At 43.2% G+C, this 25,987-nt stretch overlaps 1 protein-coding gene across 1 annotated transcript in view; it reads left to right on the forward strand.

Moving 5' to 3' along the window:
* The first annotated feature begins 8,200 nt into the window (after positions 1 to 8,200).
* Sms (spermine synthase) overlaps positions 8,201 to 25,987 on the forward strand; it is a 56,130-nt gene continuing 38,343 nt past the window's right edge. The window contains exon 1 of the mRNA XM_085684905.2: positions 8,201 to 8,360. Within this exon, the coding sequence (XP_085541031.1) occupies positions 8,312 to 8,360 (49 nt within the window). The 5' untranslated portion in view covers positions 8,201 to 8,311. The remainder of the gene's footprint in view (positions 8,361 to 25,987) is intronic.

Below are 25,987 nucleotides of genomic sequence, written 5' to 3' on the forward strand. Positions count from 1 at the left end.
ATTTAATTCTTATATCAACCTTATGTGACCATCAAAATCCCAGCAAAATTCTTCAAAAAACTCAAAAGAATGGTACTCAACTTCATATGGAAAAGCAAAAAACTCAGGATAGCCAAAACAATCCTGTGCAATAAAAGAACTTCTGGAGGCATCACAGTCCTTGACTTCAAACCCTACTACAGAGCTACAGTACTGAAAACAGCCTGGTATTGGCATAAGAACAGACAGGAGAACCAACGGAACCGAATAGAAGACCCGGATATCAATCCACACATCTTCGAACACCTGATCTTTGATAAAGAAGCAAAAAATATCAAATGGAAAAAAGAAAGCATGTTTAACAAGTGGTGCTGACGTAACTGGATATCAACATGTAGAAAAATTAAAAGAGACCCATATCTATCAACCTTATGACCCAAAGTACTTTTGTTAGCTCCATTTTAGAGAGGGGGAAGGAAGCACAAAGGGACTGATGAACTGTTCTTGTTACTCAGCTAGTAATAAGTAAGGTGATGAACTGTCACTGTTACTCAGCTGGTAATAGGTAAGGTGATGGTAAGATGATGAACTGTCCTTGTTAGATGGGGCATCTTTTCCAAACATACACATCCTGAGAGACAGCAGGTGCCTATCGGTGCCAGGAAGACAGACTCTCATCCACGGGTAGGGGAGCAGGGGTGGCTGGGGAACTAAAAAGAGAGGCTGTTTAGAACAACCCAGGCCAAGCAATCAGAACTACAAGACTTAGGAGGCTCACAGCCCTATCTTGCAGCCTTCTATCTGGCTTTGTGTCCCGGTTCTTACCACTTTACAGGTATGTGAACTTTCTCTACCTGTTAACCCACTCACAAAACGAGGATAATAATCCCAATCTCTTAGAATTATTATAAAGATTTAAGTAATTTAACTTCTCTTTTCTTGGTGTTGGGAATTCAGCCCAGGGGACTCATGCTCGCAGACGATGTCCTTGACCACTGGGCTTTTAAATACTCAGCCCCTGTAATTTCGCATTTGTGCCTGTAAAGGCGCATAAGTGTTGGACAGACTACCCTAGGCTCTTCGTGCTCTTGTTAGTCAACCTCTCATCAAACTCTGGCCCATCAGTCATTTGCTCTTCTTAAAATTTGCTTCAGGTGGAGAAGCTCATGTATTACAATTTCTCCATGGTAAGAGCTGCGCAGCCACTTGAATGTGTTTTTTCTCCCTCCCAAACTTCTGTTGAGGGCCACTATCTAACAGTGTGGGAGGGGTCAGGCTCTTTGAAGAGAAAATTAGCCTATGGGAGCTCGGTCTCATGAAGGATTAGTGTGCTTTGCAATAGTGTATAACTGTAACATCTATTTAGGTTTTGGATTGTTTCTTTTTTGAAACAGAGTTTCTCTGTGTAGCCTGAAGCTCACTCTGTAGGGCCTCAAGCTCAGAGATCAACCCGTCTCTGCCTCCTGAGGCTAAAGGCATGCACCACCATGCCCAGCTCTATTTAGGTTTCGTAAACAATCTGAATGTGTAGCCCTGACTAGCCTAGAAATTGATAAGAAGACCAGGCTGGCCTTCAACTCATAGAGATCTGCCTGTTTCTACTCCTGAGTGCTGAGATTAAAGGCTTGTGCTCCAGTGTGAGACCTGTACAGGTCCCAGTGCTGCACAGGAGAAATGGGCCCATCCCTGACCTAGAAGCTCTCTCCAGCTGATAACCACTTGCAAAGGAAAAGTTAGTTTTCTCCAAGGGACTGTCACTGGTATACAAACAAAAGTATGGTCATACTTAAGGCCAGCGCCCTGCCCGGCAGTAGATGGCCAACACAAAATCAAGTACTTTTGGAGTTGGGAATTTTGTTGTTGCTGTTGCTTTGTTTTTTGTTTTATAATGCTTTATCTGGGCATTTTTGAAACCTTACAGGTGTTTTGTTTATATATTATGGTTTCCAGTTTTGTGTTTTTATGGGATTTCTGTATGTGCAAATGTGTGTGTCTCTGCCTCTATATGTGTTTCTTGTGTTTTTTTTTACTTTTTTGTTCATTTTATCCTATTCAGGTTTGTTTGCTTTTATTTTATCTTAATTTATTATTATTATTATTATTATTATTATTATTATTTTAGATGCTTGTTCATTTTGTAATGAGAGAGAGCAAAAAGGGACATGGATTTGGGTGAGTAGGGAGGTGGGGAGGATGAGGATCTGTGAGTTTTGGGGGAAGGGAAACTATAATCAGAATATATTGTATAAAGAACTATCTTCAATTAAAAAAAGGCTTATACCATACCATTATGCCCAGCTCTATTAAGATTTTAAAATTTGCATATTTTTATTTATTCTTTGCAATATGTATGTATATGGTGTATGTATATGTATGTATTTATTGTATCATATGTGTGTGTGTGTGTGTGTGTGTGTGTGTTCAAACAATCTGGGCTTCTACCCATGCCATTGCATGGATGTGGGGGTTGGAGGACAACTTATGGGAGTTAGTTCTCTCCTTCTACCATTTGTGTCCTGGGTTGCCGGTCTTGGCAGCAGGCACCCTTACTCTTTCCTTACTGAGCTGTTTTCTTGGCCTCATTTAGTTTCAAGACATCACCCTAAAAGGAAATCTGTACCTATAACATAGCAAAGACTTACCCATTTTACCCCCCACTCCTTGTCTCTATGGCCTTACCTATTGTGGATATTTTACCTAAATAGGTTATCTTCTGCGGCTTTTTCACTTAACATGATGCCTTGGTTTCTTCTTCATATCAGGACACCCCCACTTCCTATTTTACAATCAAGTGGTAAATGTCTCATTGTATAAATATCTAACATTTATTCATCTATGGATGGACATTTGAGTTGTTTCCACCTTTGGGACATAGTGAATAATTCTTCCATAAACATTCATTCTCATGAACACCTAGTTTCAATTATTTTGTGTACATATCCCAAGAGCAGAGTATTGGATCATATGATAATTATCTCACCATCCTCCTCCTCCTCTTTTGAGTGCTAAGCAAGCAGTCTACCACTGACAGTCTACCACTGAGCAACAGCACTAAGCCAAACTCTTTTCCACAGAGGATGGATGCCTCTTGTTACATTCCCAACAGTAACACCCACAAGAGTTTCCTTGCATCCCCACACTCCTTACTTTCTATCTTTTCACATGTGTTTATCCTGGCTCTCTGTGTGAATGTGAACTGAGGTAACACCTATTATGACATAAACTGCTTTAGGATTTGGCAGAGGTACTCTTGACTCTATATGGGACTCCCTTGGCTTTTGTTTCTCTATGTTTTAACAATTCCAGTGCAATGGCTATGCCTAAGACTAATTCCATGAAGGGCTAGGACTGGGACCCAGGCAGCAGCCATGTGTTTAAAGTCCCACGGTGGTTCCTGTGTGCAGCTGAAATTGTGAATCACTGTGTCAAAGATCCAATTCTCTCTTTGAGTTCCACAGGTTTTAATCAGCATTTTAAAAACTGTTGTGTTTAAATAGCTGGGCGAGTCCCATATTCATCTGGAAAAATGGTGAGGGAATGATCCAGAATTTTACAGTCATTCTAAGCCTAATAGTGAATGCCAAATTTTGAAGAAAGGAAGTGATTTCACCTCAGTTGTACACAGGAGGAGGGGCGTGTGTGTGTGTGCGCACGAATGCACGCACGCACACGCGCACGCGTGCGCGCGCACACACACACACACACACACAATGTCTCCAGGGGTCCCATGCAAAATGGATAAAAAGCAGAAATATAAGCAGTAATTGGCAAATTACTGCTCTTGGTAGTCAAGCAGCTTCTTAGTGTTGAAAGGAGGCTGATTGTTCTTCCCAGCAACACACAGACGGAAGGACCTCCCTCACCATGTTAGGGCTGCCACTTACTCTCATTCCCACCCTCCCACCCCTTCCTGAGGCCCCGTTAGGACAGCAGTAGGATGAATGACTTTCTAGTGGCTCTTACAGCTTAGGGATATTTCCAGTTAAGCACCTTAGCCTTTCCTTCACTGTGTCTATCACCACCATCACCATTGTGGACATTCTTCTTCCAGTAGTTTCTGTTGCTAACTGTGCAAAGTGCAGGTCTTCCTCAGACTATACAAAATTCTACTGCTGATATCCAACATGGTTCAAAGGCTGATGAGCGAGTATGCCTATTGCAGTGACTTTCAGGTAGAACTAAGGCCTGACATTAAATAACATTTTGCTAAAGAGGTTTCATATCTTTCTTTTCTTCCTTTCTTCCTTCGTCTCTCCCTCTCTTCTCCCTCCCTCCCTTCTTTCCTTTCTTTTTTCCCTTTTTTTTCTCTTTTAAGCTGCAATGTTATCCTATTGACTACATTCTCACTACCTGCCAGCAACATTCTCTCAGGAATATCTCTAGAATCCAACAAGCTGTTTACATCATGCTTTTAGAAGAACATACACCTTGGGGACCTTGGGACATCTGAGCCAGTGAGAAACAGAGAGGCTGACTTAGGGGATTTGCATCAGGTGGTTTGGGGAGCATTTCAGGGAGTCAGGGGTGGATGCTGCCAGGGCTATGTCTATGGCTGAGAATTTAGCAAATATCTCTGGAAGTGGGGGGCAAACAAGAGCCAGGACAAACACGGGGTTGGTAGAGAAGCAGGAGGCACCACTATTAGCAAGATGGGGGGATGTCTGGTCATATTTGTGCTTTGAACAATGCCCACGTTTTGTTCCCGTGGAGACATGATTATGGAGTAGCTTTGCTTGTGTCTTGTCCTGGCTGTTTGCAGAGTGGTTTACTGGATTTTAGTGTTTGGGGAGTTGTTTCTCATCGCACACATCTGTCTGTGAGCACAGGACCGGGTCCTGGACAGTAAGGCATGTTTTACTTTGTCATTCCTCTATTTTGGTCAAGAGCAGAAAAGGCCAGCCTGGTGTGCATGAATAATCCAGACTATCCACATTTTGCCAGTGGAAAACATTGTCAACCAGGAAGCTGATTCAAAGCTTAGGCTATGGCTAGTGGGTTATTTATTATTGCTGTGATACAGTACTTAACATAAACAACTCAAGAGAGTAAAGGGATTCTTTTGGCTTATGGTCTCCATCGTGGTTAGCTGGCTCTATTGGTTTTGGGCCATCAGGCAGATGAACATCATGGCAGAAGGGCTTTAGGAACAAAGTTGCTTTCCTCATGGTAGCCAGGGAGCAGAGAAGAACAGCAAGAAATCAGGCAAAAGATAAACCCAAAAGACACACCCATAGTGATCTACTTCCTTCAGCTAGCTATCTAGGCCTCCTAAAGTTTCTACTACGTTTGGTGACAAAGAGTGTCACCATCTGAGGACCAGGCCTTCAACTTACGTGTGTGTGTGGGTAATTCATATTTGGGTTAGTTACTTTTCTTTTGCTGTGTGAAGCCACCATGACCAAGGTAATTTATAGTAGAAACTGTTCATTTGGGGCTTACAGTTTCAGAGGGTGAGCCTATGACCAGCATGGCAGGGAGAACGGCAGCAGGCAGGCGGGCAGAAGTAGTTCAGAACTCACATCTTGATTCACAAGCGTGAGACAGAGCCATCATTCGAAAGCTCAAAGCCTACCCACAGTGACCTATCTCCTCCAACAAGGACACAAGCTCCTAATTCTTCCCAAACTGTTCCACCGACTGGAGACCAAGTATTTAAACATATGATCCTGTGGAGGTCATTCTCATTCAAACCACCACAAAGGCCAAACCGTAACTTTAGAGAATTCCTGTCACTTTTGCTGCAAGATGAGTGGCAGAGCTTTTTGACGTCATAACAGCTAACCAATCACATTTAACTGGTCAACTATAATACAGTTGCTAACCACAGCCTAAATGGTTAGTTTTGAAACAGCCTTTGAAGTTAGGGGCCTAGATGCAAAAATTTGGGCAATGAGAACATGTTCCAAATCCAAAGTCCAAATAGGTTAGAGATGTTTATAGAGGCCTTTGGTTTCTGTTTACTTTTGTTTTTGTTTATTTGTTTTGTGCTTCCAAGACAGGGTTTCTCTGTGTAGTCCTAGCTGTGCTGGAACTCACTCTGTAGACCAGGCTGGCCTCAAACTCACAGAGATCCACCTGCCTCTTCCTCCCGAGTGCTGGGATTAAAGGCGTGCACCACCACCACTACCCACCTGGCTCCCATGTCCCGTCTTTAATAGTCTTGCTAGGAATGGCCAGGTGGTGGTGGTGCACGCCTTTAATCCCAGCACTCAGGAGGCAGAGGCAGGCGAATCTCTGTGAGTTTGAGGCCAGCCTGGTCTATAAGTGCTAGTTCCAGGACAGATTCCAAAGCTACAGAGAAACTCTGTCTCGAAAAACAAAAAACAAAACAACAAAAAAAGTTGTAAATAGTCTTGCTAGGATTGTGTAGATTTGGGAAGACCTTTGCAGTAAACTGTTAGCATCATCTCAACAACGTTGATCCTATATCTTCCCGAGGCATTTTTGTTAAACTTCACTTTTCTTCATGGCTCTCTTTTGTCATCATTAATGGCAAAGCACCGTAAAGTTCTTCATCTCTGCTTCTTTCACATTTTGCAAGGTGGAATACAGTTTCCGGGGGAGGACAGGTCTCAGTCGGGAGCCCATGGCCATCGGCACGGCCCTCCACAATCTGCTGAGCAGGACCAGCTACATCCTTTTCACTTGACCTCAATGCCTTCTGTTTAAAATTTCTTTAGAAATCCAAGCGGGGTCAGGGGTAGTGAATGGCGGATAGTGAAGCTGAGTGCAGGCAGGTGCCCCCCCCTCCCCCGCGCGCTGAGCAGGTAATGAAGGGTGTGGCCCGCACATGAACTTCTGCTGTCCATGCCACACACAGGACAACTCTGTTCCAGTGACTTGACTCCAGAAGAAACTGAGGACCTGGTCTCCAGAGAAGGAGGCAACGAACAGGTGGCAATGGATAGGAACAAAATAGGAGCACACTGACAAGGATACCACCCAAGTACCATCTTAGCTATGGCCGCTTTCCCAGTTGCCTCCCTTCCCGCCAGCCTCCCCTAAGGAAAGTGGGAAGTGAGCACCGCTACTTTTGTTTCAGCTCAGTTCTGACCACCCAAGCACAACGACCTACCTACCAAGCCTATAGGTCACAGGTACACAGTAAAAGCCCTGTGCGGTGTTCACTCTACCCTCCTTTCCTTTTTCTCCCCTCCGGGAGGGAGAAGATGAGGCTCAAAAACATTAAGAGAGAAACCCAAATCGCCACCCACAGAACAAAACCAATTCGAAAAGGCAGAATAACTGTTTACGAAGTCAGTGCTAGGTTCTTGCAGGACAGTGAAGGGCTCATTAAAACAAACAAACATTAAACCAACCAACCAAAACCAAAAGGAAACACACCACTAAAACTGCCTAAGGGAAAGCTAAACTTAATATGTATTTTTTTTTTGTGTGTGTTGTTGCGGAGGAGATGGAGAATTCATTAATCAGGAGAGGAACCGCACACAATGATGGAGTCTTTTGCCCAGGGATTTTGGTCCTGCAATAAAGGATGGTTTTAGTTCACAGGCTCTTTAGTTCTCTTTTGTTCCTTTTTGGTGAATACTAATGGTCGAAAATGAGGCCGAGGCTGTAGGGCCATTGAGGAGAACAGAGGCACCATGGAGGGGGAAGTCCTGTGGGAGAAGCTCTTGAGTCTGCAACTTCTTAGCTCAGCCTTAGTCCTTGACTCTTTTGTTTTCCAATTTTGCATGAAAATGTCACTTGAAAGTCCCTGAATGTTCTATTCTGTTCTCAAATACCGTCCCTTACCAATAGAAATGTTATTAATAATCCCATTGGGTTCCACGTGCATTTTAAGAAAAGGCAGGCTCTACTTTTAGAGACTACAGGGGTAGATCCTTGCATTTTATTATTTTTTTTTCACATGGTCAGGAAGTAACTGGGGCCTTGGCTTGGGGAGGAAGGGTAGGCATATAGGGAAGTGTATAGGGAGGCCCCCCGGAAGTCGCGCTGAGCCGTTTAAACCTGAGGTGACCTCCTAACGGATGGCGAATGGCGGGAGAGCCTGGCCAGAGCTTTAGCGCAGGGCGCGGCCATTGGTGACGCACGCCAGGGAGCCGGCGCCCGCGTTTCCACCATTAGCGAGGCCTCACACCCAGCTCTCCAAGTTCGGGGCTGGAGGCGTCCCTGCTACGCTTCCTCCTCTAGGAGGCGGGTCGGCCCCGCCCCTGCGCCCCGGGTCGCTCCCCCGCCGCCCCGCCCACCTCCTACTCCTGGCCTCCCCCGGCGCAGCGCACTCCCCGCCGGCCCGCAGCCTGACACGCCGCGCGGTCCCTCAGTCTCCCGCGGTCGCCTCCCCAGGCATGGCACAGGGCCTCGCCGCACTATGGCAGCAGCAAGGCACAGCACGCTCGACTTCACGCTCGGCGCCAAAGGTGAGGGCGCCGCTCGCCACCTGCACCGGCGCCTCGGCGGCGGCAGCGACGGCGGTGGCGGCCGCGCAATCGTCCCCTCCGCGCCTGCGGGGCTGAGGCCAGGACCAGGCTCCGGGGCGCGCGCGGCGGGCTGAACAATGCGGGCGACCGCGCGGCGCCTGCGTCTCCCCCGGTTGCGGCGCTGAGCACGCCGCTGCGGGGCCCTCGTGCATCGGCGGAGGCCGCGCCGCGCCCCTCCGCTCCCCGCCGTGCTCGGTGCTCGGTCCTCGCCGAGCTCGCTGGTGGCCGCACTGCGGGGCCTGGGGGGGAGCCGCGGCGATGTGTGCCAGCCGCACCGCCCTTCCGGGCCTGGATCGTAGGTCCACGCGGGCTCGTTGCCCTCCACGCCCCGCTGGAGGGTAAATCCCTTTCTGGCTGTGGGGCGCGGCGGATCCCCGGTGGGGGCGGGTGCCGGGGCGCTGCAGCCGGTTCGAGGCATGACCCGCGAGGCAGGCCTGGGTGGGGGGTGTGCGCGGCGCGGGACTGCTGCCCACGCCACCTTTTCCTGTGCTGGCAGGCTGCTGAATTTCCCTCTTGGGGGTGGGGTGGGGGTTTCCCCTTGAGGGCAGCCAGGGCTGGAGAAGGACCGGGGCCACTTAGCGCACGCAAGGTTCTTAGTCCACTGTGTAGGAGACCGAACCTCCGAAACGGGATCCGGGGGGGGGGGGGGACTGAGAAAGGAAACGACTATTATTCTTGGGGGTGGGGGAAGGATGAGATTTGGGCGCGGGAATTATAGCCACCACCATCACTTCTAATCCTCGAGGCTCAGAAACCCGAGCCTGGTCTCCCCAGAAAAAGCTGGGAAAATCTATCGCGGACTGGAATTTGGAGGGTAGGGATGCTTTGCGGGCTCCTTTTCTTTGAGAGAATCAAGCATGGGCGCAGGGGGCGGGAATGATGGGGCCTTTAAACGACTGCTGCCGACTTGCATGTGCACTTCCCAGAACATCCCACATGCAGTGTGCTGCTCAGACCTTGCCTTTTCTCTGCTTTCTCGATTAATGGAACAAACACCCTTTCTGCGGAATTTTAACATCGACTTTGTGGCTTCCTGAACTTCTGAGCGCTCACTTGGTACTTTTTCCTTCAATCCTAAAATATTTCAGAGAGTACAAGATCAATAATTTAAAGACCAAAAAAATTAAATCTGGGGATTTGGAGCAAAGTCTGGCTTTCAGTCTGCCTATTCTAATTGGTTTTGTTCTGTGGGTGGCGATTTGGGTTTCTCTCATAATGTTTTTGAGCCTCATCTTCTCCCTCCCGGAGGGGAGAAAAAGGAAAGGAGGGTAGAGTGAACACCGCACAGGGCTTTTACTGTGTACCTGTGACCTATAGGCTTGGTAAGTAGGTCGTTGTGCTTGGGTGGTCAGAACTGAGCTGAAACAAAAGTAGCGGTGCTCACTTCCCACTTTCCTTAGGGGAGGCTGGCGGGAAGGGAGGCAACTGGGAAAGCGGCCATAGCTAAGATGGTACTTGGGTGGTAGAGCTGGGGGGAGTGTAAGATCACAAAGGCTTTTCTGAGAGTTAGTTACCTTGGCCGCTTTCAGGGCTGACTGACGAATGGGAATTCTAGCACCTTGAATTGGGTGGTGAGGAAAGTGAAGAGTCTGGTGAGCAGAGCAAAGGCCTCCCAACTGTGAAGGGGTGAATTTGGGGGATGTGGCCCCTCGTGTAATCCCCACGGGGACACTTCTCTTAATCCTTCTTGGATTTTTCTGGAGGGACAGTGAGCTCAGCATGGGGTCAGAAAAATTCTAGCCCTTCCAGCGATGGTTGAACCTTCTTCTGCTTAGTTTCAGTGTTGAGCATGAAGGGCGAGGGCACACGTGTAGCTCAGGGAAAGGCGCTTACGAGGGAAATGTCAAGCATTAGCTGTTAATGTTTTAACTTGCACTTTGTTCCTAATTAAAACTAAGAAAACTGAAGCCAGGCATATTGGCAGACTTTTAATCTCAGCACTCAAGTGGGTCTTATGGTGTCTAAATCCCTTCCAGCTTGGTTAGATCCTTTCTCAAAACAACAACAAATAAACAAGAAAGGATTGGGCGTGTATAGTCTCCTCCCTGTGGTGAAGCAGGAGTTCAAGGACAACCTGGGCTGGGGAGTGAGAGTCCACCTCAAAAACCTAAGGATAGCAAAGAAAGCTTTGATAATACGGTGATGAATCTTTTAGGGAAAAAAAGCCAACTATATTCAGCCATCTGTTTATATGTATGTAAGATCTGGAATTCTTAAAATGTTCTGTCACTAAATAAAGCCTAAGGCATGGCCTTTCTATCCACATTCTCATTTGGAAAATGGGGTGATTTGACTACATCATAAGGATTTTTAAATTCCTTTTCGTTTCAATAAAGGGGTGCTTGGTGAGAGATCCATGTGTGAGGTCTCTAAAACATTTAATTGTTGATAATGAGTCAAAGGCATTACTCCTGGCGTGTAAGTATTGGATGTGACTCAAGGGTGAGTCAAATGGTTGTAGAGCTTGGGTGTATGTGCTCCCCCTCCCATTTGTCAGTAATCCTTCCTAAGGGAGCAGTCTTATGATGTGATTTCAGTGGAATTAAACTTCAACTACTTCACACTGTTACTGTTTTCGGTCCAGTCTAACCTGGTTACCAATGCAAGCTAACGCCAACCCGACCAACCACTTGAGTCTGGTGGTAGTCCTTAGCGCACTGGCTGATGAAGTAATCCAGAAGGTTGTTTATTTATTTATTTAAGATGTATTTTCATTTTGTGTGCATTGGTGTCTCATCTGCCTGTGTGTCTGAGTGAGGGTGTCAGGTTCCCTGGAACTGGACTTACAGACAGTTGTGAACTGCCATGTGGGTGCTGGGAATTGAACCTGGGTCCTCTGGAAGAGCAGCCAGTACTTTTAACCGCTGATCCATCACTCCAGCCCGACAAAGCTCATCTTGGGTCATTCTGTAAGTAAAGTGTTGGGCTCTGAGGACTGTTGATTCCAGGAAACATGAGATTCTCTTTTTTTTCAGCTCCAAGCTAACAAGAATAAATTGGACCCGTGGTGTAGTTGGGCATCCTGGGACTGGTGGAGGATACAACTCTTTTTGTTCTGGTCCTTGCCCCTAATCAGGATGCTGACTATGTAGAGCTGAGTGAGGCCTTATATCCTCTCCGTGCTTTTTGGAACAGTATCTTGCCAGCCAGTCAGCTCTGAAAACTTAGGTTAATATGGTTCTTTTTGTCTTTTCTTGGGCTGGATATATCCAGGAGGCCGATTTCTAAAGTGATCTATGTCGTGAATCATTGTAGATGATACAAGTGGTACATTGTAGATAGTGGGTAAATGTTAGCTGTGTGATAAATGCTTATCTGTGAGCCAGGCACACCTTTCCTTTATTGAACTAAAGCATCCCTTTCTAAAGTAACATGCTTCTCCCCACCCACCCCTCTTTCTTTTTGGTTTTTGGATACAGGATTTCCCTATGTAGCCCTGGTTGTTTTGGAACTTGCTGTGTAGACTAGACTGGCCTCGAATCAACAGAGATCTTCCTGCTTCTGCCTCCTGAGTGTTGAGATTAAAGATGTGATCACCAACCAGGCCCAACATGAGCAACAGGTCTGGTAAAAATGTAGAATTTCAGACCACTGCAGAACAAAATCACTAGTTTTAGCTAGAATATGTGACATAAAAATGTAATTAAAAATATGATTTTGGGCTAGGCACGTGCCTTTAATCCCAGCACTTTGGAAAGCAGAGGCAAGTGGATCTCTATGAGTTCGAGGCCAGCCTGGTGTACAGAGTGAGTTACAGGACAGCCAGGGTTACACAGAGAAACCCTGTCTCGGAAAACCGAAAAAAAAAAAAAAAACAACAAGATTTTATTGGTGATAATGGATAGGAGTGAGTAGTAGGGGAGAAGATGTGGAGTTTCAACTAGTGAAAAATACGGATGCATATTTTGCCACATTCAAATCCAAAGGCTGCTTGGGTTGAATTTACTGGTCCCTTGGGCTTCTCTGGATGCCAAGAATAGAATGTAGGCTGGAGTGAGAGCACTGGGATTGCCCCACAACTTTATTTTACTTGGAGTAAATTTTACTAGGACCAGGTTTGCCTTTGAATCATGCTTGTGAATCTTTGGCAGCTCTAGTCCACATTTTAAATATTAATAAATTAGGCCCATTGAGGCTTCCAGATGTGTGTGTGGGGGTGGCTTGTGCAGTGCAAACTGGCCTTAACTCAAGATCCTCTTGCATACTGAACGATGGTGTGAATAAGATGCCTCATCTATCCTCCCTGAGATATGTTTAACCTTTATGTGATGTAGCCTATTTGATTACAAGGCCTTTGTTGCTTTCCTAATTGCAAAACCCCTTAGGTTAAGGTAGTGACTCTCAATTGGAGTGTTTTATCATGGTCCACACCGTGAGGAGGAATTTGGCGGTTCTGGAGAAATAGGGTTGGAAACTTAGGTCCGTTTGCCTAGCATACATGAAGCCCTATTTTGATCATTCCCACAGGCCTGTAATCCCAATATTTAGGTGGAGCATGAAGATCGGAAGTTGAAGCCATCCTAAACTGCACAGTGAGTTCGAGGGCAGCCCTGGATACATGAGACCCTATGTCAACAACGAAACAGAGCAAGTCAAACAAAAAACTGAGACTGTGCATATGCTACTCACAGCTAGTCTGATAAATATGTTAAAGGTGCCCCAAAGCCCTGCTACAGTCCAAAATGTCAGTAGTGCTCACATAGAGAATTCTGGCTTAAGTGTGGCTAGACATTTCAATTAATAGTATGATAAACTATCAGTAAAATTCCTTTGATCTTTCTTAGAGATATCTGTTTTGCATGTAAATTGTTATGGAAGGCACCACTTTCCCCAAGGTGCTGGTTGTTAGGGTCTAGGGATTAATTCCTACCCAGCCTGCGGAAATCTGTGGCTCTCCCAGTTTTCCTTGGTGAACTATTTTCTGATGGAAGCATCCTTTTTTGTGTTTTTACTTTTAGTAAAGCTAAAATGAATTGTAAAGCTTTAATGACTTTTGATTCTATTTAAGCCTTTTTTTTATTTTGGATTCACCAGCTTTCATCCCTTCATTCAGTACACTGTGTCCTTCACAAAGGATTTTCTTGTGCCTTTTGGCTTTAGCCTTGGGATACTGGGAGTGAGGAATAAAGACTTGATCCCGCCCTATGTTGAACTGATGAGTGTCTTAAATTTGCATCATAAATGTCTTTGGTTAATTCTGATGCTGATAAAAATATAAAGTTCATTGCACTAGACTCTTTAAGAAAAAAAAAGAACCTCAAGTCTGCTTAAGAGTTCTTACTGCTTTTTCAGAGGACCAGAGTCAGACAGCTCAGAATTGCCTGTAGCTTCAACTCTATGAGGATCTGCTGCCTTCTTCTGGCCTCCACCAGTATCTCCAAAGACACAGGAGAATAATCTTAACCAAAACTATCAAACAAAAGACAATCTTCCCCAATGGTATCAGATTACTTTGCTATACTTAATCCCAAGAAGCCCCTCAGGCCTGTCCTAGAGTCTTACTGAACATACCTAATGAATGCACTCAACTCACTGCTCCTCTGCTTCTAGTTCTTGGCCACAGTCTCACCATTTGTCTCCATTGGCAGAAGCGCTGAATCATTTAGTCCCTTTTCTCAAAAGATTCCCAGGTCCCCAGTACCTTGTGGAAAAACTTAAAATCAGTATCAGCCCAGAAGATACATTCCTATCTAGTTCTTAACTCTTAGCACAACCCCTGACCCCAGTCTTTTGCCTTGCTTGGAGGGTGGGCTCAGAATTGAACAGTTTGGGAGAGAGAAATTGATTCTACTTTGCTATGTTTTTTACCCTAAGTGAGTTGTGTTTCAAATGTTTTATGGACTGCTTGGAAGAGGGCCCCAGAGTCTGCCTTTCTTTTGGCTTGCCTGTTTGGTTTATTTTGTTGTGAGTTTTATTCTTTTTTTCTTTCATTTTTAATGAACCTCTCTTTCTCTGGATTTGTAGAAGATTCTTAGTAGCACTGATCATTCTCCAGATGACTCCAGGCAAAATAATCTTCCATTGCTGGGAGATTTGTTTTGTGAGCCTGCCATTAAAAATTTGATCAAAATTTATTGCATAAAAATCGAAAAATTATAAAAAATGTACAAACCATAGTGTTTCTACATAGAGTACTTCCTTCATGATCTCAATTTCTTTAAGCTGCTGGAGGAAGCATATGGTAAAACTAATTTGTACTTTATATTAAGTAGTCTTTCCTAGCTTTCACTGAATGCTTCTCTCTTGTTTTAAATGCTTTGGGAGGGACACTGGCTGTTGAAAACATTATAACCAAGGCGCTGACAGCCACCTCCTCCCCTCCCAATAGAGGAGAGGCACTTTTTCAAGTCAACTGAAGCCCTATGTGAGCCATTAAAGAGAGTTAAAGAGAGGAGTTTCCAGTTGAATAACTGGTAGGCAATTTGTTTTGTTTGTTTTGAGAAAAGAAAGCCAGTTTGGTTTTTCTGTTGGAGGAATTACCAGTTTGGAATCTTCTCATCTCCCCTGCATACAATTAAATTGGCTGTATTTGCATTGGCAACTCCTTCTTTAAAGAGTTGAGACTACAGCCCTGAGGCCTTTAATAGCTTTGATCCTTGGTGCTCTCAGGTTTTGGATTTGGTATCTTAAAGTTTAGAGTTGCCACTCTTTAATTTAATTGCAACTTCATAACCTATCTCCACTAACCCTTGTAGCTAAGGATTCATTTATTAAACTACTGGACATTTGCAAGGGTGTGGTAGTATATACCTGTGATCTGTAGACATTGTGGATACTGAGGTAGGATGATCACAAGTTCATGTCAAGACTGGGCTGCATAGCAAGACATTAAAAAATTGTCTTATGGTTGTGTATTTAAAAATTTCTCCAGTATGGCTATTAGTGAGTTTACTTTTTAGAGTCAATAATTATTCTGGTTGTTTAATCCACCATTTCACTACAACTGTAACTCAAACCTGCTGGTGAGACCTGCAGCTCCAACCAACCATTTCATGGTAGTTTAATTACAAGCTTGGTTCTTTTGAAAAGTGAAGAAACCTCCTCAATTGAATCTGCTAACCAAGTATGTAAACCATGTACAAATGCTCTTTTAAACTCTTAACAACTAGGCACTTTTCCAGACCTCAGGAAAAACAGTTCTGCTGCCCTACGGTGTGCTGAGCCTGGATTTCATTAAATCGGTAGTGTCACCTGTGTTCTTGGAGAAACCACTGAGGAAGTGGCAATACTAGTAATCAAATGCATTGATGTTTCTAAGCCCCAAACTAAAAGGAGCTAGGAGGAACCAATAGCTTTTCTTGCTTTCCTGAGCTGGTTTGCTGGATAGTTTAACAAATGCATCTTAGTTCCTTCTCCATAAAGGCATTAATAAGACCAGAATCACACACATTTTATCGTTGCGTGGGATAATCAATAAAATGCTTGGGAGAGTGTCAAATGAGATATAAAATACTTAACACTAATTACAATATTTAGGGCCGAATACTTTGAAACTGTGCCAGCTGATAACGATGCTCAGATAGATAGGTATAAAGAGGTGCAAATTAGCTTACTCAGATTTGGAAAGTTCTGGCAAGAGAGGTGGAAATAATAAGCTGGCTTGTGATTTGAACCCAGGTCTTATTTAAAGCCCCTGTCTCATGTTATTGGTTAAAGTAGCCAGTGTTTGTATGACATGATTATTTTTACCCTAGAATGGAAATTTACTTAGTAAGAATCCTGAGCAATGTCTATGTTGCTGCTTTATTTAATACTGAATTCTCTTCCAGGAGTACAGATCATAGTGTTGAAACAAGGCTAAGTGATAGGCATGCCCAAGGGCCTTCCAGATTTTTCTGTTGGCGTAGAACATAGAATTGAATATAGAAGGTTTCTGAAATGTAGTTCAATGAAAAAAAACTTTGAAAAAAGATTATTTTCAGGACCAATGCCTTGGATCACTCTCTGGGAAAGTACATTTTATAAAGAGGCATGTTATATAATGATGCTTAATCTCGAAGCTCAAAGTATCATACTGAAGCCTAAGTGCCTCAGTTCTGTTTGGAAGTGTTGACAATGTGGTACCCTAGGCCTTCCTGTACAAATATCAGATATGTCTAGTTTGTCTAGTTTGGAGCAGGTGACTTTGGTGTTAGAGAGAAGAAAGAACTTGCCATCAGCTTAAGTCCTTTTGGTATGAGGTATAAAAATACGGTAAGACTTAAAAAAATTAACTGGGCTGACAAGGTGGCTCAGCTGGTACAATCCCTGGAACCCACATGATAGGAGAGAGCCAACTCCCTCAAGTTGTTCTTTGACATCTACAAGTGGGCATACACACAAAACAAATGCAAAAAACCCAACATGCTTTGTTTTTCTTTGAATAAAGAATCTGGCTTCAAGAGACTGCAGAAAAAGAAACTGCTGAAGTAGTCATTTAGAGTTTTCCTTCTTTTCTCCTTTCTTTCTTTCTTTCTTTCTTTCTTTCTTTCTTTCTTTCTTTCTTTCTTTCTTTCTTTCTTTTTGTCTTTTTGATATAGCTCTTCTTTGTGTGGTCCTGGCTATCCTGGAACTCCCTACATAGTCTGACCTAGAACTCCTAGAACAGTGGTTCTCAACCTTCCTAATTCTGTGACTCTTTTAATACAGTTCCTCATGTTGTGGTGACCCCAGTCATAAAATTTTTATTGCTACTTCATGACTGTAATTTTGCTACTTTGTGAATTATAATGTAAATATCTGATATACAGAGTATCTGACATGCGACCTCAAAGAGGTTGCAACCCACAGGTTGAGAACCACTGGCTTAGACACTGAATAACGAAGCCACCTGATACCCCTAGGAAGGACTCAGTTAAGCATCACAAGTCATCCTGTGATACATCAGCTTAAGTAAGCAGCATGAATTCAGAAGGGGAAAAGAGTAAACTCAGGCTACAGCTATGAAGAGAACCAAAGCAGAAGAGAACATTAAAAGAAAACAACTGACCAAAGTTAAATAGCTACCCCTTTCCTTTATAGTGGCAACATTGGTATCTTTGTAAGGTATAAAAGGTCCCCAGCCACCACTTCCCAGAGCATTGGGACACGTCTCAGACTGGCCCTGAGATAGGAGAGTGGTAATAATTTCCTTTAGCTTCATCCAGAAAGGGAGCATGTAAAAAGTGGGATCGGCCAGACCTGGTGATGCATGCCTATAGTCCTGGCTTCTTAGGAGGACAAGGTAATCAACCTTGTCTTAGAATAAAATGCCCCCCCCTCCAAATAGTAGTTGGAGGCGTAACTCAAGGTCATAGGACGTCCACAGCTTGCACAGAGGTCTGGGTTCCTTAGCATAAGAGGAAGAAAATGGAATTTCCACTTCTGGAAATCCTTTCTAAGACCTTTCTTTAGCCACTAACTCTAAGTGACAGAATTCCTTACAAGTAAGGTCCCTAATATTGCTGTGTTTCAAAGATTTTTCTCACATCGTATGTGCCAAACTGAATCAACAATGAAATAATACTTAAAGAGATTAAACAATTAAAACATTATGTACTTTGTGGTGGCAAAAATCGTGTTTTGGGAACTATTCCTCAACAAGCTTCCTTGCTGGGTAGTGGTGGCACACGCCTTTAATCCTTGTAAGCTGAGGCAGTGAGCTCAAGGTCAGCCTGGTCTACAAGAGCTAGTTCCAGGACAGCCAGGGCTGTTACACAGAGAAACCCTGTCTTGAAAGAAACAAAACAAAACAAACAACAAAAAGAAGCCTCCTCCACAGCACTATCAGCAATTTCATATTTGTGTGAGGCCCTTCAAAATGGACCTCTGAGTAGCTTACTCAGAGCCTAGACGGCGAGAGAAATAAAAATGCCATGGTAGAATGGTAGAGAGATAGAAGACATACAATCTAAGCATGAACAGAGCCATGTGCTGTGACAAATTCCAGATTGGAAAAGGGTCATGTGAGGGGCCTGGGAACCTGTACTTCCAAATGTTTCCAGATGACTCAGAAGCGGGCAACCAACCTCATTGGCTTTCTGTGACCTAAAGGTAGAGGAGTAGGAAAACTTTCTGGAAAGATCCACATAGAGTAATCAGGTGCTGCAGGCCAATTAGGCTCCAAGTCCCAGATTCTCAAAGTGCCTTTACCTGTTATTTACAACTCTTTAAAAATGCTTAGCTGGAGGGTCAGATTAGACCAGGGCTGCTGCTGAGCAGGATTTGGCCCAAGGACTTAATTTGCTGACCCCTGGGTCTAAGGTCTTTTCTATCTCTAAAGTCTTACTCAGCAAGGGCATTTAGCTCTAATTTGACAATCCGAATTTTCGAAGTGGCTTCTTAGAAGTTAAGCCATAAATAACACAAGCACTATTTCCTGCAGTTAAGTCACCAACTTATTAATTAAATGCTAGAGAAAACTTGTCAAACATTTATCTAAGATGCCTGTTCTTTATGGAGTATTTGGAAATAACACTGGCAACTAGTGAAAACCGTCCCATGATAGAGAATATTTAGGGGAAACAGTTTTCATTTTAAAGTTTTAAATCACCAATCTTTGTTCCCACTTTAAGAAAAAAAAAAACAAGCTGGGAGGACATCAAGGAAAAACTGTCGCATTAAAAAAAATAAATTAGGGAAATAACAAAGCAGCAAGGCTGGCAAAGGAAAAAAACCCAAAATTACAGCAAAATGGGCTACCATTGCAGGCCCCATAGACACTAGAAGGCTAGGAGAATACTACAGATAATCTGACCCAGAAACACACTTGACACCTTCCAAAAGAAATGGGCCAATTCCAACAACACAGAATGCTACAATTTATTCAATATGAAATGGGGGAATAGCTTAACCTTACAACTCAAAGAAAACAACTTAGTTTGAATTGTGCAAACTCTGTAAAGACAGGGTAGATGAGATACCTGAGCAGGTGAAGACTTGCACCACCAGGCCTGACAACCTAAGTTCGATACCTGGGATCCACGTGGTAGAAGGAGAGAAACAATTCCCACACCTTGTCTTCTGACCTCCACAGCTGCTTGCACTCTCTGTTTCTGTCTCACACAAACATGGAGATAAGTAATGTAATTTTAAAAAGAACTCCAAAGAACTCCTAAATAATTCTAATAAACATTCAAAGAAAAATTACCTCCATTTTGCCGTGTTTTCTTCTAGAAGACAGCAGAAGAGAGGAGGCCTCAATTTTATGAAGTCAGCGATATTGGAATCCCAAAACCTGACAAAGATAGTCCAAAAGCAGACAGCTGCAGTTCAAAAGAATCCCTTGTGAACATAGACACAAAGCCTATAGCAAGCTGGCAGACAAATCCTTTGCAAATAGGATTCAACAGTTTAGAAACATAATTACATAAATGACCAAGCGATAGCTTCATCTTGGTATACAAGAATGTTTCAATCGTTAAAAAAAAAAACTATCAGGAAAAAAGAAATCTTATTCAGTATATTAATAGGCCAAAGAAAAACTTCACACCATTATACTAAATTAGGACAGAAAGTAATTTAATAAAATCTAACACCTCTTCAAGATAAAGGAAAAGAGAACTGAGGCTAATTTCCTTAATTCCATAAAGGGCATCTACAAAGTCTACTTTATACAATAGCAAATAGTGAGCAGCTTCCCTCTCTAAGGGTAACAAGGCACATCTGTTCTCACCACTGCCAGTAAGCCCAGCCAAGAAGTCGAGCCAGATCAGCAAGGCACAGTTTAACAGCTTTCCTAAGGTAAACCAGGTAGTAAGTGGTAGGTCCAGGACTGAAGCAGGTAGACTCTAAAAACCCATTTTATTTCTCTATTTTTATGTGGGGCTGGCGTTCTGTGTCATAACATGTGTAATGTCACAGGTCAGAGGAGGGTCTGCTCTCTTATTCCACCACGTGGATTCCGGGCGTGCCACTCAATTTCTCAAGCTTGGCAGCAAACGTCTTTTACTCCCTAAGTCAGTGGTTCTCAACCTGTTGCGACTTCTTTGGTGGTCGAATGACCCTTTCACAGGGATTGCATAGTGAATATTTACATTATGACTCAACAGTAGCAAAATTGCAGCTATGAAGTAGCAATGAAAAAATTTTATTGTTGGGAGGTACCACAACAGAAACTGTATTAAAGGACACAGCATCAGGAAGGTTGAGAACCACTAATAACTCATACCAACTAACAGTATTTATCTTTCCCCAAAATAAAAGGCAGGCCTTAGCAAAGGCTCCATCCCTATGCTTTTTTTTAAGACTCATTTACTTTTGCTTTATGCATGTGGTTGTTTTGCCTTCATTTTATATCTGTGCATCATATATTTGCAGTGCTCCCGGAAACCAGATGAGGGCACTGGATCCTCTGGACCTGGAATTACAGACTGCTATAGTTGCCATATGGTTGCGGGGAACCAAACTCCAAGACTTCTGGAACAGCAGCAGGGGCTCTTAACCCACTGAGCCATCTCTCCAGTCCCCTCTGTGCTTTGTTAAAATTTAAACAATTTTAAGGATGACATGCATAGATATGCTTATGTGAATGGGAAAAAAAGCTCAGAGATCTTAACTCTAGACAAAGACCTATACACAACTAAGGAATCCTGAGAGCAGGAGAAATAGTGTTTGGTATTGGTTATACCAAATGATCAGCCCTGAAAATTTGTATACGAGTAACATCATACAGACCAAGCATGTCGTATTTATTTAGGAGTGTGTGTCTGTCTGCATGTAACAATAAATAAGAGGCCATGAATTTGAAAGAGCAATGGGGCAGGAAAAGTATTCATGGGAAGGTTTAGGGAGAAGAATGAGGGAAATGGCGTAATTATAATCTGAATACAATTTAAAAACAAAAATGAAACCAATTTTACATTTTTTAGTTTAGTTTGTGTGTATGTGTACATGCATGTGCACTGGCACAATGGCTCCTGTCCCAAGGCATTGTACCGTGGTGCCTGAGCCACAGTGTGCATATGGAGGTCAGAGGACAGCCAGGAAGAGTTAGTTTTCCTACAATGTGGCTTCTAGGTATCAAATCAGGTTCATGTGACTTGGCAGCAAGCACCTTTAGTCACTGAGCCATATTCCAGTCTACTGTGCTTTATTTCTCTACCTTGATTACATTCTGCCATAGGTTAAATTAGAAGGAAGATTGGAGTTTGCTCTCCAGGTGAACATAGGCTGTGAGGGTGAAGCTAGACCTGGGCTTGTCTCCCTCTCTAGACTACTAGTTTTGTGAAGAAAATGCTCTTACAAGGAAAGAGGGGATGCAATTTTTCATTGGCATTTTTGTTTCCAAACCAAAGAAGGCTCAGAATTGTATGCCAAATTACATTTTTGTAAGCTCCTCTTCCACTTACCAGGCTTATATAGCACAGGTTGCTATGACTGATTTTTAAAGTGAAACAACTGCATCTGCCCACCATCTTGGGTAATATGTTATGGGAGGCTATTACTGGCCCCATTGTGTCCTTAGAAATGTCTGTCCCTTTAACTGTTTGCTGTTGCAGTGGAAATGGGATGGCAGTGCAGGGAAATTAGCAACGCATTTCCATTATGTTATAACTTGGTATGTTGTAAATTTTAAGAAATAGTCATTGTGGCTAGTACTTCATAAACATTTCCATCTGGCTTGCCTTAATGTGTGTTTGCGTGCAAGGAGTCTGGCTGTTATTTCTGTGTTGGTGCTGCATGGCTGTTAATCTAACTTCAGTTGGCCTTTTTTTCTTATTTCTTTCTGAAGTTAATGTTTCTTGGTCGGGTTGCTCTTTATGAACATCAGAAACCGTGGTCTAGAGCAAGCCTGACTTAAAATCGCTGACCTCATCATTGTCCTGGTCTGCATTTTGCTGCCGTACTTCTCTTCTGCGACCGAAGAGCATTAGGAGCTCTGGCAGCAGGATAGTTGCACACGAACAGTCCTGTGGTTCCCTCATACTGTCTCCAGAACTTGAAAGAGTGCTGTTTAGACATTTACTGTTGGATGGTAACAGATGGAAAGACTCCCTACCTACCCTGTAGTCCTTTTACCTGCTGTCTTGCAGCTGTGCCTGAGCCTAGCAGAGACTTGTGTTGCAGGGACTTTGTCTTTCCTTGGTTATCTCTGAGTAAACAGGAATAGGAAGGCTCAGCTCATTTCTTTGAGTTTATTCTGACCTCTTTATTAAGTTATGATCCACATTGTAACAGATACCACTAATTGTATTTCTAAAAGCTTTTAAATTTTATTTATGCGTATGTGTGCATAACTATGTGCTTGGCTGCCTGAAGAGATCAGAAGGAGGCATAGGAATTCCTTGGAGCTAGAATTATATAATCAGTAGTGAGTTGCTTGATGTGGGTGTTGGGAACTGAACCCAGGTCCTCTGGAAGAGCAAGTGCTTTTTAGCCCAGAACCTGTATTTTCTTAAAGGTATTGAGTTTTACTTGGGTCCACAAGATAACTAAGAACAAGATGAAAGCCGGCATCTGTCTTCATTTGTGTCCTGTCTTTTTTACTTTAGGTCAGACTCCTGCTTGATTCTGCTAAAGCTTGGTGATCACTAAGAAGTATGTCTACCTAATGTAGTAGATACTAAAGTATGTCTATCTCATTCCCCTTTAAGGCTGAGAAGAGCCATTGATCTAAGACCACAGTTACCCTAGATTACTAGAACAATAAGGCCTTGCAGGTCAAGCATAGCCTGTTAGATTTTTTGGGACCAGGTTTCAAAACTCCATATATGATATATGCAACTTGATATATGATTCCCTGGCTGTCTGATAGTTTTCAATCTAATATCCACAGAGTTCTGTGACTATCACCATAGTCAATCTTAGAATATTTTCATTGCTTTGGAAAGAAACCTTGTTATTTCCTAGTTGTTAGCCTAGTTCCTTCTGATTTTTTTTAAAAAAATAATTTATTTAACTTTATTTTATGTGGATTGGTGTGAAGGTATCAGATCCCCAGAAACTGGAGTTACAGTTTTTAAGCTGCCATGTGGGTTCTGGAAATTAAACCCAGGTCCTCTGGAAGAACAACCAGTGCTCTTAACACTGAGCTATCTCTCCAGCCCCCTTTCTGACTTCTTTATCATTGATTCCTCCCATCCTCTGGCAACAGCTATCTTTCAGAGTTAACGTTTATGATCACATTATAGAGATAGAATTGTGTATTCTGTAGTCCCTTATATCTGGCTTCTTTCTTTATGTTTTTGAGATCCATCCATGTTGAATGTAGCATGTATCTGTACTTTGTTTCATTTGTGTCTGAGTAACAGCCCACAGGATGGATATAACACACATTGCTTATCCATTTATAACTTGATGAACATTTTGCTTGCTTTTGCTTTTTGGGTGTTATGAGTCACGTTGCACCAAACATTCATATCTGCTTCTGTTTGAGGTGATTAGTTGCCATGCAACTGTTGTTTGAGAGAGGGAGAGACAGAGAGACAGAGAGACAGAGAGAGACAGACAAAGACAGGAAGACTGGGCTTGAAAATACAAAGCCAAACTGTCAGAGATTGACTGGCCCAGGAACCAGAACCACCTGTTTTTACCTTCACTGTAATCCGTGGAAAGTTACTTGGTTTCTGAATGTCTTGAGAAATCTGGACAGACCCTTTTTGAAGTTAAAAAGTTAAAAAATATAAATTGCAATTTAGACTTCCTTACTGTGAAGGCTTTTAAAATGTATGCACACATACACACTTGTTACACACTCACACACACACACACACACACACACACACACACACAGAGCGATGCATGCCTATAACTCATCTACTAAGGAGGTGAGGCAGGAGAATCGCTTGAGTCCAGGAGTTTGGGCTTAGCCTGAACAACATAGTCAGACTGCCAGAAAACAAAAACAGAAACAAAAAACAAGGCACTGGAGAGATAGCTCAACCCTTGTTGCTCTTGCTGCTTTTCCAAGGCACTCGAATTCAGTTAGTTTCCAGTGCTCATGTTGGAGACTCGTGTAACTCTGGCTCCAGGGCATCTGATTTGTTCTCCGGGCCTCTTCAGCACCTGCACGTATTTTATGCATGCATTTAGACAAAAGACTACAAATGCACATAAATAAATAAAAATTTAAACACTTCCCTTAGAGCAATATTTTATTTGTGTTTTAATAAATAAAGCTTGTCTGAAGATCAGAGTGCAAAGCTAGCCACACTAGTCAGTCAGCCATACAGGCCAGGCAGTGGTCCTTTAATACAACAGCCATTCTAGTTGGCCGTAGAGCTTGGGCAGTAGAGGTGCATGCCTTTAATCCCAGCACTAGAGAGGAATAGAAGATAGGAGGAGACAGAAGCTCAGGGTCTCAGTCTGCAGTCACACTGAGAATAGGTTCACCCGGCCTTGGTAGAGGTAAGAATTCTGTAGTGGCTGGCTGCTTTGCTTCTCTGATCTTCTTTGCTTTTCTGATTTTTAGGTTGAACCCCAATATCTGTCTCTGAGTTTTTATTATTCATGCTGCATCCCCTCAAAAAAAAAAAAACCCAAAAGAAACCATCACACCTGTTCCTACCCCCACCCGTAAACAAACACTGTCCAACCAAACCAAACAAAAAGATCAGCAAATTTCTGGAAACTTCAGGGAATACTTGGGTAAGAGGAAGCCTGTGGGTGGTGCTTTATAGTCTTTTACAAAAGGAATCATGCCAGTGGTTGATAATTCCTGAACACACATTTCTTTTTGGATTGCCATAATTCACATAGAAGGCATTTTAGTGTACAGTTACAAGTTTGAATCAATGCCTGCGGTTGGGTGCTCATCATTGCTGCTCCTGCTACTACTACTACCACCATCACCCCCTCAGATGGATTTTTAAGGAGGCTGTCTAAGAGACTTCAAAGTGGATTGTATTCTGGTGTTCCTTGCTTTCTCTTTTGGGATTGATTATAGGTCTATCAAAAAAAAAAAAACAAGTTAGTTTATGTGTGAAGGAAACTATATGGTTTAAGCCTAAGTTCTTTAGCTCTGAATGCTCACTAAAGTGAGTCTGGGGTTTCGGAGAAAGAACTTTGGTGTGTTGGTAGTTCCTCTTCAGGTGGCTGCAGAATGTCTCTGCAGGGAAAGGTTCAGAGCTTTGGATAGACCCAAGTTGGAGTGGCTTAGTTTGCAGCTGCTGTAGGAGTGGCCTTCTGTCTCCTAGCTCATCACTTTTAGCCTGTGATGATGAGACTGTTTAAACATCCCATGGTTTTTAAATGGCTTGAACCCTACTGTGGGAGAGCAGTTTTGGTAGGGGATTAATGATGAGGTGTGGAATTCCCAGACTTTACAATTAAAAATATGCTTGACCAGAATAGAAATTCAACACCCTCCCATTTCAGAAGCCAGATGCTGTGTGAATGTGAAAGCCAAAAACAGTGCAGAGAAAAAAAATTATTTCAATTCCTTCCTCTTATAGAGGAGATTTAAGACTGCCCATGGGATGACCAGCTGCCTTGGCTGTGGAGTCCCATGCCTCTGTATGAAAGGCGGCATCTGTTCATAAGACACAGCTGGAGGTTTACAACTTTAGAAATTTCTCAAGACATTCAGTGTGTCCAGGTCATAGTTTTCCTAAGAGTAGTTTTTGAATTTGAAAAATGTAAAGCCACACATCAAAGTCCCAAGTGGCCGA

This window comes from Myodes glareolus, chromosome X, assembly GCF_982192425.1.
Source record: "Myodes glareolus chromosome X, mMyoGla1.1, whole genome shotgun sequence".
Taxonomy (NCBI): Eukaryota; Metazoa; Chordata; class Mammalia; order Rodentia; family Cricetidae; genus Myodes; species Myodes glareolus.